At 47.0% G+C, this 16,620-nt stretch overlaps 1 protein-coding gene across 2 annotated transcripts in view; it reads right to left on the reverse strand.

Annotated features, from left to right (window-relative positions):
* Positions 1–16,620, reverse strand: part of PLCD1 (phospholipase C delta 1) — a 56,338-nt gene that overhangs the window by 33,801 nt on the left and 5,917 nt on the right. The window contains exons 1-2 of one of the 2 annotated variants that reach the window (XM_063176327.1): positions 14,025–14,176; positions 9,917–10,081 (exon numbers count right to left, since the gene is read on the reverse strand). In XM_063176327.1, coding sequence (XP_063032397.1) covers positions 9,917–10,081; positions 14,025–14,124 — 265 coding nt within the window. In that variant the 5' untranslated portion in view covers positions 14,125–14,176. Of the gene's footprint in view, positions 1–9,916; positions 10,082–14,024; positions 14,177–16,620 lie in introns of those variants that run through there. The other variant, XM_063176395.1, reaches the window with a different exon arrangement.

Below are 16,620 nucleotides of genomic sequence, written 5' to 3' on the forward strand. Positions count from 1 at the left end.
CAAGCCATCTGCTAAAGTTATCTCTTTTCTGGAAAATCTTAACCCAGCATGAGTACTTTATCAGCTGCTCCCAGGCAGTGACTGTACTCTATTAGGAGTCCCAAACTGTGCGTATCTGCAAGGAGAAATCAAAAATAACTGGGGCACAGAGATGTTTCACAGCAGAGGAGCACTCCCAGCAAACAGCCATCAATCACAGCTCCCTGCAGCCTCCCTGCTCCTTCCCCATCACGCCACAGCGAGGAGATAACCACAAGCAGAAGAGAATTTGGAAAGTTTGCATCTCCTCCGGAGTGTTTGCGTCTGCTGAGGAGGTGGTTTGTAGAGAGCCCAAAAGATGACGCACAGCACAAGGCAGCCTGTGTTCCTCCTGACCTCCAGACACCAACTCACACAGGTTACATCCTGGTCAGCCCTCCTGGCTGCTCTGCATGCTGCTCACACAGCCAGAGGCTCCCCACTGACACGGACATACAGCAGCCTTCCCTGGAGCCAGTGGAATTCCTCCTGTCTGAACCACTCTCAGGGAGATGTTGAGAACTTTCTTTCTAGCCCTCTTTTCAGTTTTCACCACTGGCTCCTGCTCTTGTGCTTCTCCCTTGCTGATTTTCAGCCCAGCACCCTTCTCCTCTTTTACTCCTGGCAGGGATGACTCAGGCCCTCAGGATTCTTTTGACAGCCCATGGTATTTTCAAGCAACCAACGTGTAAATTTTGGGTATTTCTCTTGATTTGGATTTCTCTCCTCATGGCTTTCAAGGAGCTTGGTGTTACATTTGCAAACTCATCTCTTCATGCAGAAGGAACACCTCTTAAAGGAGATCAGCTGGAGGATCTTTAAGGTGCCTTCCAACCCAAGCAACTCTATGATTCTGGTGCAGAAGAGCCAGAAGGATGAGCCTGACAACATTCCTAATGATGAAAGCACTTGTCAGAGAGGAGCCCTGGCCTCTCCACATCTTCTCTCATAGTGAGAGAATTATGAGAACTATGAGCTCCACAACTGAAATGTCCAGACTGTGCTGGGAGCATGAGCAGTAAAATTAAACTCTTTGCTAATCCTGAGGAATAGAGGGAAAGGAGGAACAAAGGTAGACAACAATCCCTTTGTTTTCCTCCTGCTTGATAGGCCTTTGAGATGAGACATTTTGTCAAGAGTATTTCTCAAGAGAGAAAGTACGAAATTGAACCTGCACCTCCTGCAAACTACTGAGCATGTAAAGGACAAGGAGTGGCAGGTGTCTCTCCTTTCTTGTGCCTTTGCTGATGAAGGGGTGAGGAGGGTCACTGTGTGGGCACTGCCAAAACAGCCTCCCTTGAAGAACAGCCCCTCAGATCCCTTCCTTATCCCACCCCTGTCAGTGACAGGCGGTCTGTGCCATGTGGCACTCAGTCACATTTAATTAATCCATCCCACTCTAATTAGCTCAGTAAGTCACTTCTGTTTACTGTCAAGAAATGCAGATGAGAAACGTGCTCAGCCCTGCAGAGCCTGCACACCATCCTGCACATCTGCAGAGAGGTCAGACACCTGCACATCTCATCCTGCACATCTACAGAGAGGCCAGACCCTCACCAGCTGCACCTCAGCTCAGCTTCTTGTAGGAGCAGATGAAAGCTGACCCCAGGACCATCCTGCAGAGACACCCCATGGATTTCACAGCACCTGAGTGTGCCCTGTGTGCTGCTCCTCGCTCTGGTTTCACCCCAGGAACAGCCTCTCAGATCTCTGCTGCTCAGAGTGACTCTGAGATATGTACAAACTTCTTTTTCCCAGCCCAGCAGTCAAAGAAGGAATCAGGGCTTTTCTGTTCTCGCCCTCAAGGTTGTTTATTGTATCTTATTTATAAAATTCTTTCTCTGACCCACCGAGGTCTGTCTTGCAGGTTGGGTTGATGCACTCTGCCTGCCCTCGGGGTGGTGTTAACTTTTTATACTAAAAACTACATGTACATTATTTACCATAACTTCCCAATACCCATCACCCACGTTACACAGTGAGCTTCTACTCTAAACCAATCTAAAAGTGCCAACATCACGCACAAGATGGAGGCTAGGAAGAAGAAGGAAAAAGGACAAGGCACACCCAAATTCCTCCATCTTGGGACCCCAATCCCCCATTCTAAAAACCTCAAAAATCTATTTTCCACCCTGTGATAAATTCAGTATCATTCTACTTAAACTCTCCTGACTTGCAATTCTTCTTATAAAGGTTGGTAATTGTTTTTTCCAAGGGCCAAATCAAAGGCACAGGGGTCCTGGGCTCTGTGCCAAGGTCTCTGAGCCCCCTGGGAAGGGTCTCAAGTCCTCCAGGGCAGCCAGAGGGATTTCCTGGGTTCTGACAAGCGCCATTCAGCTCATTTTGGTTTCACCAGAGGTGGCTGATGCTAATGGCCACACACAGCAGGGATCAGGACCTTTGGAAGCAGCAGGAGCTGGAGCACTGTCAGTTCCCCAGGCTGGGAATACCAAAGGCTATCCATCACCCTCATCCCTGAGGGATACTTTAACACCATGGCTCAGGGTGGGTTCAGCACGAGCCCTGCTGTGGCAATGTTCCTCACTCAGGGCTCACCAAATGTGGCGGTGTTCACAGGGGTGCCAGGATGAGGGGAGAGATGAGAATCTTGACTCCATGTTTCAGAAAGCCGATTTATTATTTTATGATATATATTATATTAAAAGAAAGTTATATATTAGAACTATACTAAAGGAATAGAATAAAGGATTTCATCAGAAGGCTAGCAAGGAATGGAAAGAATGGAATGATGATCAAATCCTGGGACTGCTCACAGCCTCGACACAGGTGGCTGTCATTGGTCATCAAGTAAAAACAATTTCACATGCTGGGTAAACAATTCTCCAAATCACATTCCAAAGCAGCAAAACATGGAGAAGCTGAAGCTTCTCAGCTTCTCAGGAGAAAAGATCCTAATGAAAGGATTTTTCCTAAAATATGTCTGTGACAATGCCCTCCCAGCCACTGCCCTTTCATCTCCCTGTGTGTGAGTTGTGGCAGGTCCCAGCTGCTGATTCCTCACCATTTCCTTCTCCCCTCCACAGACATGCTCAGCAGGTTGTTCTGATTGAGATCTGCAGCACAGCAGCCTGCCCTCACTGCTGGAGTGTGTGTTTACCAGCTGACAACCAGTGATGCAAGGCACATGCAATTTTACAGGTTGTTTGGAAATACCCTTTCATATAAGGACTTCAGCCAGCCTTTCAGTGTGCCCATCATGACTTGGAGCACTAAAGCAAAGAGAATGATCTCTATTTACATTCCTTCCACACAACCAGGGCCCTGCAAACTATTTTGGTGACTGGTTCCTACTTGCCCTGCCATCACAGCACTGCTAAATTTGGATCTGAGGCTCTCAACACTTCTGCCTTTGCATTTAACATATGCTGCAGAGAATGAGGTCAATATTTGTCAGCCTGTGATGAAAACTGTCCCAGCAATGCCCGTGGTGGCCTGATCGAAAACTCAATCGAAGAAACAGCAGCTCTGCATCTGAAATGGTGTGGGTGATGGCTTGAGTGATTCTGATAAAAACTGATGGGACCCACAGACAGTTTTGTTTTCACAGCTGACGGCTGCCTTGCATAACTGACTGGCATCAGCAAATATTTTTCCAGGGATAAACACCTGTCTGACCATGAAAGCAATGATTCCTCAAGGAGCTGCAGAAGGAAGCTGTTGGTGCAGCCAGCTACCTGCTGTGTGCACACAGGTTGCTGAGAGTTTCTGTTGACTTTAGACACTTACCAGGAACAATTTCAAGCTTTTGCTGTGTGACTCCAGCAAACACAAAGCAATATTACACCCTTCCTGTTCTTCTGCAAGCGAGTTCAGGACATTAATTCAATGGAGACAATAATTTATTCTTCTACAAAAGTGGTATGATATGTTCACTGCATGATATTTTAAGGATATTCATAGATTTCCCAGCAAGCCAAAAGCAAAGGAGGAAGTTTTCTGCTGAACACTGGTACTAGGCTATAAACATAAACCTTTTGTACTATGTTTAAACCAAGCAAAAAATATCCTATAACTGTGCCAGAAACCAGAGGAACAGAAGCAAATGCTGTGCATTTTTAATAGTGAGACTAACTAATCATCAGATCAAAAGATTTATTTCATGACTTTAAGCAATAACATAGTCATCACTTGCAACAAGCAGTCCAACTGAGTTTAGCTCACCTCCCAAAACCGATTATTTTAATCAAAAAACAGAAAAAGAAATAACCCAACAACAGAAGTTCTTACGTAAAGCTTTTGGCCAGAAAGGGAAACATTTCATCTACAACTCCTGACGTTCTCTCCTGACTTCACTGCTCGTGACTCAACAGCACAGCCCCAGTGAATCATCCCTGCTCCAGTGTGTGGAGCTTTTCATGGAAAACATCACCTCCTGGGCCTCCAGGAGAGACACGGTGCAGGAGGTACCAAAGCACCACCCCTGGGGCCCCACTGCAGCCCAACAGACTCATTCAGCCTTTTCCTTCTGCCTCTGAACCCTCTGTTTCTCCACCAGCTGCTCAAAAGGATGATTCACTGGAAAGTTTTCAACCATTCCCACAAATCCCCAAGTTGAGAGAGTTTTTAAAGGGATTGAGTCTGGCTTAAATGAGCTCACACTAGGGATTACAGCTGGTTTAAGAAAATACTTTCAAAAATCAATTTCACTGAAAGCAGCAAGTGCCTTTTTGCTCTTTTTTTTTTTTTTTTTTTTTTTTTTCACCTACATGAGATCTGGTATTTGACCACAGCTAAATTAGACAGTGCTAGCGACAGGCTATCCTCCCTCACACCACAGTGATCTGCCCCAGAATGAACTGTTTTCCAGCTCCCTCACATAAATCTTTTCTTTGCCCCCAAAACTGTTAATCCAGCCACTTTAACTCTGTTTCTGGAGGCCAGGGAGAAAGCGCTGTGAAAGCCTCATGGGCCAAAGAAGCCTCCACCCTCCCATGGCCCTACACATCAGCTGGGATAACGAGAGCAGCGGTGTGTTTGTGGGTCTGTTGTAGCTCGGCCACAGAAAGAACAACCTGTGGTGAAAAATGGATTTTTAAAGGTGCTTTTGAGCTGCCCTTGGTGCCCAGCACTCCTGGAGGCAACCAGAGAGTACACACAGGGCACAACATGCTAGCTGGAAAACTGGCTTAAGATGCTTCAAGGGCTTTTGAGGGTGAGGGAAAAAAAATTGCCCTGGGGCCTAAATGGAACATACTGAAAAATAAGGAATTATGGACAATAAGGAAAAAATGGATTATTCTACCAGATGAGAAACCATTTTGGAAGGACAGCTTATCCCCAAAGGGGGATGCAGCTATGAAGACAGCATCTAATTTAAATTCCCAGTTGTTTAAAATAAAGACAACAGAGGAAGGTACTGCTTGTACCCCATGTATCTGATCCAGGCAACATCTGTTCCCGTCACAACCCTGATAAGTGGGGTTTTTTGAACTTCAAACATCTGAGATTCTCCTGTCTAACCCTGGCAGTCCCCAGCTTTATCTACTGTACTCCATCACATAATGGTTTACAAATAGCTTTTCCACATGGTCATAAGAATAACAACAGGAATAACAAGAAATTATCCAAACAAAAAAACCCCATAACCCTTAGATTACCCAGACTTCCCTCCTCTGAGGTGCATCCACTGCTGTCAGCAATGCTGCAGATAAGATTAAACCTGCTGCTAAATCTCCCAGTTTCCATTCTGCTCATCCTTTTTTCCATCCTGAAAAGGGAATTTATCTGCAGCTTTGGAAGGGCTTTGTCCTGGAGAGCAAAGTCAGTGTTTGTTAGCAAGGAAGGGCGACCCTCTGCAGAGACTCACCCTGATTTTGGGTCTCAAACCATGACCCTGCACTCCTCCTCTGCTGTGACAGCCTTCACTGGACCAAGGGAGAAGAAAAATGGGGTGACAGAGCCTGCCAGAGGCCACAGCACGAGCCAGGGGTAACCCACCCTGCACCTGGACCCAGAGCAGCCTGGTAAAGTCAAAAGCTCCAGAATGAAACTCAAGCACAGCAATCACTCTGAAAGCTCATGAATGGAAGGTCTCAGAGGATCAATAAAAGAGAAAGGCAAGGAGAAACATGACCAGAAGGCTGAGGGAAGTGATTTTGTCCCTCTCCTCTGCTCTCATGATCAGCACCTGCAGCACAGCAGCTCCAGTGCCTCCAAGGATGTGAATCTGCTGGAGCAAGCCCAGAGGACACCACAAATGAAGACATTCCACAAAGCTGCTCCAAGGGCTGGAGCCCTCTGTTCTGGGGACAGGCTGGGGGAGCTGGGGGTGCTCAAGCTGAAGAGAAGCTCCAGGAGACATCAGAGCTCCTCCCAGGGCCTTCAGGGGCTTCAGGAGATCTGGGGAGGGACTTTTGTCAAAGGGCCTAGAGTGAAAGGACACAGGGGAAGGTTTCACATTGCCAGAAGGCAGGTTTAGATTAGCTACAAGGCAGGCATTCCTTACAGTGAGGGTGGTGAGGCCCTGGCACAGGCTGCCCACAGAAACCATGGCTGCCCCATCCCTGGAAATGGTCAAGTCCCTTCCAACCCAAACCATTCTATGACTTTATGGAAATGGACCTCTTTGATGTCATGGGTTAGGACTTTTTAGGAGTACTTTTTACTCATCTCTCTCATTGACTTCCAGGTCAGATGTGTTCAGAGCACCTACAGGTATCCCTCCACCCCTGCCAAGAGCTTGGCACCACAGTGTGGCAATGCTGGCTGCGTCCAGCCACCAAAGTGCATCAGAGTGCTGTAAATCCACACCCACTCAGGCACAGCCCCAGCCTGTGCTCAGAGCCTCTGGGAACCCAGGAAACTCCTCTGGCTGCCCTGGAGGCCGTGAGACCCTGTCAGGGGGCTCAGAGACCTTGGCACAGACCCTGAGACCCCCCTGTGCCTTTGATTTAGCCCTTGGAAAAAACAATTACCAACTTTTATGCGAAGAATTACAAGCCACGAAAGTTTAAACAGAATGATAGTGAATTTATCACGGGGCGGAAAAATAGATTTTTTGGGGTTTTTAGAATGAGGGTTTAGGGGGCAAGATGGAGGAATCTGGGCATGTCCAGCCTTTCTCCTTCTTCTTCTTGGCCTCCATCTTCTGCTGTGATGGTGGCACTTTTAGATTGGTTTAGAGTAGAAGCTCACTGTCTAACACAGGTGATAGGTATTGGGAAGTTATTGTAAATATTGTACATGTAGTTTTTAGTATAAAAAGATAACACTGCCCTGGGGGCAGGGAGAGTGCCTGGAACTGTCCTGCTGGACGGACCTCAGCTGGACAGGAGAAAGAATTTTATAGATAAGAAATAATAAACAACCTTAAGACTGAGAAATTAAGAGCTCTGACTCCTTCTTTGACCACCAGACTGGGAAAAGAGACTTTCTAAACTATATCAGGGTCACTCAAAGGATTTATCTCACTCTTCTTCATAAAACAACCCCAGCTGCAGCTCTTCTCCCTGCCAGCTCCACAGCCATGGATCCTCCAGGGCTCCTCCAGACAAACATCAGAATACCTGGAGCCACAAGGATCCTTCCCATTCACTTCCAAGGACTGGGTGGGGTCAGGACTGTTCCTGTAGGGGCTCTCAGACCCCATAATTTGGAAACTGCTGGCTCAGAGCACAGGAAAGGGAGCTCTGAAAGTCATTCTTCTCAATTCACGCCTTTATTTGATTTAGAGTGAGATATATTAGCAAGATAAATTATATAGAGAAAGATATGTATTATGTGGCAAAGGACTTTGGTTTTATATGGGACAGAGCTCAGCAGAGCAGGAGCAAACATCCACTGAGGACTTTCTGTTTGCTGTTGTTATGATGGGTTATTGGCCTGGGGGACCTGAAGAGCCCAGCTGAGCTCAGGACCCCACCAGGCTGAGACCCAAACACCCAGGAGGGGACAGCCTCCAGCCCAAAGCCTCAGGAGAGGTCTCACTGCAGCCTTCCCCTTTTGTAAAAAATGAGCCACAGGGACTTTTTACAAGGGCGGATAGTGATGGACAAGGGGGAACTGTCTTAAACTAAAAAAGGAGAGATTTAGATGAGATGTTAATATGAAATTCTTTTCTCAGAGTGTGACAAGACACTGGCACAGGTTGCTCAAGGAAGCTGTGGATGCCCCATTCCTGGAAATGTCCATGGCCAGGGTGGATGGGGCTTGGAGCAACCTGGTCCAGGTGTCCTTGCCCATGGCAGGGAGTTGGAACTCCCTGATCCATGATCTTTAATGTCCCTTTCAGCCCAAACCTTTCTGATTCTATGATCCAAAGCCTTTTACAGTTAGAGGGAAGAGAAAGAAAATGTGTGGAGAAGGACGCACAAAAAGATTAAATGAGGTGCCCAAGGTCATGTGAGAAAACTTTGGTTACAAACCAAACATATTTTACCCTGTTACTTTACTCCTCCTACTGGAAGTCTTATCACTGCTTGAGGGAGGAAGGGAGGTACTTTGAAAGACCCACCCTTCATTAAGTTAATTGTGATCATTACAAAAAAAAAACCTGTGTAATTAGCACATTTCAACATGCCATAAAGCATCTTCCATGTTGCTAATTTATCTCCTGGATTTACAACATCACAATGATTAGTGAAATAAGAGAGAAAAAAAGTCAGAAAATATAGAGAAATGTGTCAGAAAAACATGGAATGAGAAGGAAAAAAAAAAAGATATAAACAGACACACTCTGCCTGATTCCACTTTGACTGCACAATTGGGTTCAACTGGGGTCCCAGTTATGGTGCCAAGCTGGGTGCTGCTGGAACAGAATGGTTCTTCCTGTGCCATATAATGGTGATTGTAATATCTGGACTTTTTATAATAGGGCAGATCCTGGGTTTCCAAGATAAGGATGAGAATAGGCTGTCCTTCCCAGAGACATCTCCTGTCAGCCCTTGGATTTCCACATCTCTGCAGTTCCCTTGTGAGGCTGAAATGCCAATTTTTCCCTGGGGCTGCAGGCAGGAAAGGAGCAGCAGCCACACACCACACCACAAGTGCTCACACTGAGCATCAGGGCTCAGGCACCTGAGTGACCTGAACAATCTGGGGAGGAAACAAGGCAGGCAGGGCTGCTGAGACCAGCACAACCCACCCCACAACCACCTGAGGCAGCAGCTCCTGAGCTTGGGCAATGTGACCATTCCTGACACGGCAGATTCCTCCTGGCTGTCCCAGGGGTGACAGCACCACTCTGTGTGTGTCACAGGAGGAAAGAAGGATCTGCTCCCATTGCTCCTGTGGCAGGACCAGTTCTGGGTTTCTCTGGGTCTGAATTGAAGGCACTTGTGACAACAGGTCATGTTCAGACTCAAGTGTTTATTATTCCTTATCAGTAAAACAATCTCACAACCATGAGCTTGGCAGCAAGGCACAAAATGGCCAACAATCTTTTCTTACAAGGTCTTTTCAGACTAAACTATCCCATTAAGAACTGACACCTGGATTATTTTCCCTTTTAACCCAATAACTGATCCCACAGAGCTGCAATGGGGACTTTTCTGCCCAGTTACAAAATGCCACCCAAACCCATGGAGAAGGAGGAAGAAGCAGCATGAAGAAGAAACCCAGGATGACACCCTGTGCCCTCCATCTTGCTTCCATCCACAACACACTAAAAACCCCAAAACCTCTCAGCAAGTGATGCATCTACACTGCTCTCTATAATCTATTTCACACTTTTGTGGATTCCAGTCTGTCTTGAAGTCTGGGAAACTTTCTCCATGGATGAGGGTCAGAGTCAGTGCTGCCCTGGGGGTCAGGGCACCCCAGAGCAGACACAGAAATATTCCCAGTGCCCTGGATTTCCACATGCTCCAAACCCTCCCTCCACAACACATAATGGTCCTGGTTCACCCCAGGCACCTCTGACAAAGCAAACTTTACTCACAGATCTGTGACTCTGGGGACCTCAGCACCTTCTTTGACTCCTGCCATATGGTTTTGCAGTCCTCCTGGAGCTTGTAGAACCGCTCCTTTCTCCAGGAGCTTGACTTCACTTTTAGCAGCTGGCTGCCTTTCAGGAGGAACTTCAGGTCCTTGTCATCTTTGAGGCCTGGGAGAAACAGAAGTGAGAATGTTTTAAGAGACAGCTCAAGAAATGATGCTCAAAGAGTTTTCCCTTCCACAAGGGCAGCGAGGTCTGGGGAGCAGAGCAGAGCAGAGACCCAGAAATCCTCCACACCATTTCATGATCACAAAAGAGGCTGAAGCCTTGTGTGCTTCACAGACTGAGTCTGAATACTTTGTGTTTTAATTCTCAGGTGTTTTACAAAGGTAAAATACTGTTAGGATGCAAAAAAACTACAACGAAACCAACAACAGAGAAGTAAAAGCAGAGAAAGGAAAATTGCATAACTTGTAACTGGAATGCTGTCAGGAACTTTCAAGTGATCTCAAATCTCTTCTGCAACAAAATTTCCTTGGCGGAAACAGGAATACACAAAGATATCTCTCATCCTCCTCTGGCAAGCAGTGCCTTCCTATCCATGCAGGAATTCTGCAGATCAGATGAAGCTGGATTTGGTGACAGGCAGCAGCAGATCACTAAGACAGCAGCAAGGAGCAGCCAGGATCTCCTCATTGCTCAACCATCCAAAGGGTCTTTGGCATTGTTACACTACGAGGCCAATGCAATGTCAAGAAATAACAACCAAACCTTCTGGTTGTGGGAACTTCAGATTTCACAACTTAGCCTAGATTTAGGAAGGCACTTGAGACATCTAGAGAGGAAACAGACACCTACTGAGACTCTGAAAACAGATTTGACATTCTACATGGTTTCAAGTGTCCTAGCAGTGCATGACTTCCACATACCTAAATACCTTGGAGAATCTGTCCCCCAAACCAACCATTAATTACAGATCTGAAGCATGCAGGCTGAGAAGGGAGAGAGCATGAAACACAAGAAACACATCCTGGGCTGTCTGTAACAGGCACCTTGCAGCTCTGTGGCACTGCACGAGAGGCTGGCTCAGAGCTGGTGAAGCAGCATTTCACTCTGCAGAGCTGACCATGCACTTCTCAACTCAGGAAAAACTTCTCTTACCTCACCTTGACAGGGCAGGGAGCCACTTGGCCACCTGACACTCAACTCCAGGGACATTCCTCATTACACAAATATAATGTGGAGTCTCACAAATAAACATTTTTTCAGTGCAGTGCCCCCTGTGATGTTTGGCTGGTTCTTCTCTGGGAGACACAGCTGCTTTGAATCACTGGATCTTAAACAAGACAAGACGAGAAACTACCAGGCATCACTTCAGTCCTGCTTGGAAAAAAAAATCCCGAGATTCAAGTGGCCAAATTCCCAGTCTCCTGACATTCCATACAGGAAACTGAAGTGCCAGGTGCTGCAAAGCACCAGTGTGGGTCATGGTGGCAGCAGCAAAAACCAGCACTGAGAGTTTGTAACTGGGATACACTGGCCTAAAGAGAGCACTTTAGGCTGCCAAAGCCTAAGATTTACACCAGAGATAAATATTAGGGGTGTCCATTGTCCACTTGGTGAGCAGGTCACACTGTTTATTGGTTTTGCAGAGCTCAAGGATATGCCCACAGCTGAGCCAAGCTGAAACATCCAGAGTTGAAAGCATCAGAGTAGAAGCTGGAGATCCTGCAAAGGTGCCTTTGGCTTCTATCTCTCCTCAAAGTTAAAATAGGTATCTCATTAATTGTCTTCCCTGCTACAGCACTGCTTGGCTCCCCAGCTCAGGAGTGGTCTGGAGGTTCCTAAGAGGGGAATTTTAATGATTCCCCCACAGAAAACCTCAGAAAAAAATTAATGGAGAGAAGAAAAAAATCTGAATCCACATTTCTATCCCAGCTCCCAGCTCAATTCCTTCTTTTTCTTCAGATCCCAACCACTGTCAGTCATTACAGGACTAGGAGGAGGACAAGTCATCCTGGGGTGGCATGACCAGGAGAGCAGGAAACCCACCAAATCCTTTGGATGCTGATGTTTGTAAGTGTGGAATGAGGACTCCATTTAACCAGGGCATGTTTTGTTCCACAGACCCTGTGTGCAGCATCTGTAATGTGTCCTTCTACCAGGACATCCCAAAGAGCTGCACCAATGCAATAAACACAAATCTGGATGGGCACAGGTGGAGGCCAAGGGTAGATTCCTCTCCTCCAGGCTTGAACCACAGAGTTCAGACACAAGCTGGAGCTCAGAGCCCTTCATCCTGTTCAGCAGCACAGGCCAGTCAGTGTAATAGCATGGTCAAAACTCCCCTTCTTCTTCCCCAGTGCTTCAGGCTCTGCCTCCCATGCCCAAGCAAGCACTGGCACTGACTCTTTCCTTGGGTGAGTCACTTAACTTCTGTGTTCCTACCTGCTTTTTGTTGGGCCATAGTGCAGCATAAGACACTCTGATCTGCTGATACCACAAACACACCCTGATGTGTCAGTGGGACATTACTCTCCCAGCTGGTTATTTAAACTGCTTTCCAGTAGGAAAAAAAAAAAAAAAAACAAAAACAAAAACAAAAAAAAAAAAAAAAACCAAAAAAAAAAAAAACAAAACAAAAAAACAAAACAAAACAAAAAAAAAAACAAAAAAAAAAAAACCAAAAAAACCCAAAAAAAAACAAAAAAAAAAAAAACCACACCTTTTCCCAGCAGAAACCTGAACATTTCTTCCTTACAACCCCATGGAGAATCATGGAATGTTTTGGGTTGGAATGAAGCTTACAGGTCATCCCATTCCACCCTCCTGCCATGGGCAGGGACACTAGACCAGACTGCTCAAAGCCTGAAGCTGAGGAGGTTTGTGGTCCAGAGCTCCATCTCACAGCAATGAAAACCAGACTCGTACATACTGTACACATGCATCATGTAAAAGTTAAAAACACTGTGCAGCAGGACAGGGATATTGACTCCCAACTATATAACAATACTTAGCATAAGAAGCACAATCTCTGCACTAAAATAGACATGCAAATCCTGCCTGAAGCATGCGGCAAGACTGTGTCTTGCTTAGCATCCTCTGTAAAATACCAAATACACACTTAGCATGCAAAATTCCAGAGTGCCTTTCAAGGGTCAGGACCCCCCTACTTACAAAACATCAATCAAACACTTTCTGAACAGGATATATTCAGCACACAGTGATGTTCACAGCAAAAATCATGTTTGGCCAAGGTAGGAGTGCCTTGAGCACACACAGCACCACAATAACCATCGTGTTGATACACTGCACTAGGAAGCTTCAGCCACTGAGATATCAGAAATGTTAACCTTTGGTTTATGTAGCTCAGGCTTACAGCAAGCAGGAAGCCCAATAAAACAATAGCTGTCATGCTAGGAGCTCACTGAGGAGCTCGTTAGGATGGCAGTGTTAATCTGTATTGTTGCACCGTTCTCACAAATCTGCTGATCTGATAGAACTTAATTACAGTTGCTATAAAACAAGTCTCCTCCTGCCTGCTTACAGACCAGATTTAACTCAAGTTTGCTGGTTTAAAAGGGCAGAAAGCCCTTCTTGTAAAATCTAAGGAACTCGGGTGAGTAAATGGCTATTTCCCACTTGCATCCACCCTGTACGTCCCACGGGCATCCACTCGGGCTGTGCCTCCGGAGAGCAGGAACCAGCAGTGAGTTCATAGCCAGGCACACAAGTTATGAAACTCCCCGGGTTTCCTCTTTCATCGGCAGCCTCTGCCTGCTTCCCTGGGCTCTTACAGCAACGAGGGCTGAAACCGGGCAGGAGAATGGCACTGCCCGCCCCAAACACCCTCAAGCAGAGGCAGGGCAGAAACCCAGCAAGAGATTTGGGAACCAAGCCTTTGCCCACATTTTGATGCCTCCGACGAAGCTGCTCACGCATCTGGCGTGTGATTACAAGCAAACGAAAACAAAGGAAACCTTGGGAATTTAAAAATAACGCTGGATTCAGGGCGGAGCACTCAACTGCGCAGGGAAGCGAGAAGGGAAGCGGCTGCCGGGTGTGCCCACGCTGTCCTGTCCCTGTCCCTGTCCCTGTCCCTGTCCCTTACCCAGCCTGATGCCGTTCAGCGCGGCCACTCTGCGGCTCTGCTCCAGCAGGATGTTCTCCTGGGACGCGGTGCGCTTGGGCTGCCTGCAGATGCACTGCATGATCCAGCCTGGGGCTCGGCGGCCGTCGGGAGGGCTGGGGGGGCCGTGCCACCCCCGCGGGGGTCCCTGCTCATCCAGGAGCTCCGGCGGTGTCACACGGGGCTCCGAGGAGCGGCCAGCGGGACAGCGGCAGCGCGGGCGGGCGGGCAGGGCAGGGCAGAGTCCGGCTGGGGGTGGGACCGGCCGAGTCTCTCCTCCTGCTGCTGCACACGCTGGATGCAAACTCAAGCCGAGGAGCCCGCCGGCAGCTGCCCAGGTATCGGGAACAAGTTTTCCACCAGCGGGATTTTACGCATCTTTTCCAGAGGGTGGAGAAATCGCGGATATTGTTTGCGGCTCCTAATCAGTGTCCCGGGCTTGTCAGCGTGTGCTGCCCGCAGCGAGCCTGGCTCCACCTTCCTCTTCTGAGCAGCTGCCCAGCACTGAATGGGTGCCCAAAACACCTCCTAGCCAGGGCACACGGGACCCAAACGATGCTCGGAAACTCAGTTTTAATCCTCTTCCTTTTCCACCAACGAAAGAGTGGTTTCCTAAGAGTGCGGAGAGCGGCTTCTCTGCCACCGATTTCCTGTGTGTGACTTGGGTGAATCACTGACCCCACATTTCTGCATAGCTTTGGGTGTATTTTTGTCATTCGGATTTGCCCTGCACTCTAGTATAAGAATAAGACTCCTCAGGGATTTAACAAGTGACTGATTACACAGAATCACGGAATAATTCAGGTTGGAATGAACCTCTGGGGCTCTCTTGTTCAACCACCCATTCAAAGTGAAGTCGCCTTCAAAGGTAGATCTGGTTGCTTGCAGCCTTGTCCAGGTGAGTTTGGATATCTCTAGTAGGGACAGAGACTCCAAAAACAATTCGCATACCCACACAAGAGCTCAGATGTTTTCAGAAGAATTTCTATGTTATGACCAATATACATTTCCTTTGCTGAAACTGACAGCCATTCCCCATTGTCCTGGCAATGGCTGGGGCTAAAATCCATTGCTTCCCTAGCCATGACCTTTTCTGAAGGGAAAAACAGCAGCTATACACACACACTTTGTCACATACTGTTTTTTTTTCTTTTTGGTCTTTTTTTTTTTTTTTTTTTTTTTTTTTTTTTTTGTCATTGCCTTTGCAAGCTGCTGCTGTAAAGGTGAAGGTACTGCAGGGACATGGGTCAAACAGGGGTGAATGTCCCTTACTGCAGAATCAGCACATATCCAATAAACTTGATATCAAACCACACTGTTTTAGCCACTGTTTTCAACCTAAATGAAGGCTGTCCATCACCAGCCCCTCATCACAGTCAATATAGGTTTTATAAACACTATCTCTGTTTCTGGTGTCTGTCAATCCAGACGTCTTCCCCTTCTTTCTCAGCAGTTTGAAGGAAGCACTGGGTTGTTTGACCAGCACAAGGACAGGGTCAGAGCCATTTATCACTGCCATAAACCACAGGTGAGAGACTCTCAGGGGACAAGAGAGTGCCATTGCATGGCCTTGAACAGCAGTACATCTAATAACTCTTTATTTAGACACAGCCATTGCAGATCACAGACAGCAAAGGAGAATAAAGGCAGTTTCTGGATGGGACATTGCTGAACATGTTAGCCAGATTGTCAGGGGGTGTTTGGGAAGCACCTCCAGCCTTTCTGGGCCCCCTGCACAGACAGGCATCGGGAACAAGAACAACATCCAGGGGCTGGATTCAGAGCTGTAATCTCCATAGCACTCCCCTGGGAGCTGGGAGCTTTGTTTTGCCCTGGCAAGTAGGTGAGCACCATGATGTAATGGCTAGATGATATTTATTAGCTATCAGTCTCTGAGCACATCCATATTTCACATTGTGCACTTTGGAGAGGACTGATCTAATTAAAGGAGTGGGGAAGTCTCCTGTAATTGCCTTAGCAAAACAATTTGCTTCTATGCACCAGCTCTCCTGTCCAGCAGTAACCAGCATCCCATGGGGATTGATCTGGGAACACACAGAGGCCCTGTGCTTCACTTTCTCATTAATTTCTAATTGCAGTGCCAGTGACAGCTCTGCTCAAAGCCTTCCATGCCCTTGGAGAGCATTTTAGCCCTGAAGTTTGCTCACAGACTAAGCACAGGGTCAGCATGCAATAAGTTTAGCTACCTCTCCAGAACAGCAATGTGCAAGTTCTGCTGTTGTGAAGGCTTCAGAGATGCAAAGCAGTTCAAATCACTTTGTTTTTAAAATGAAGATGAGATTATCGGGACAGAAATTCCCTGCTCTGAGAAATGACTGAGCTGGATTTATTGTGGTCTTGAGGTCATTTAAAGACAATGTCACAACTCACAAAAGAAGCCTGATGGGCAAGGATGACATGGGTATTGATGTGACACCATGCTGCTGTCACGCTCTGGCATGGGAGGAAGTGATTCCTGTAAATGGCTCGTGGAAAAATTCTTCAAGCCTTATTCACTGCAGGTAACTGCACCTCAGTGGGTTGTGCAATTTTACCCATGTGACCAATCCCAATTAAA

Source organism: Melospiza melodia, chromosome 1, assembly GCF_035770615.1.
Source record: "Melospiza melodia melodia isolate bMelMel2 chromosome 1, bMelMel2.pri, whole genome shotgun sequence".
NCBI lineage: Eukaryota > Metazoa > Chordata > Aves > Passeriformes > Passerellidae > Melospiza > Melospiza melodia.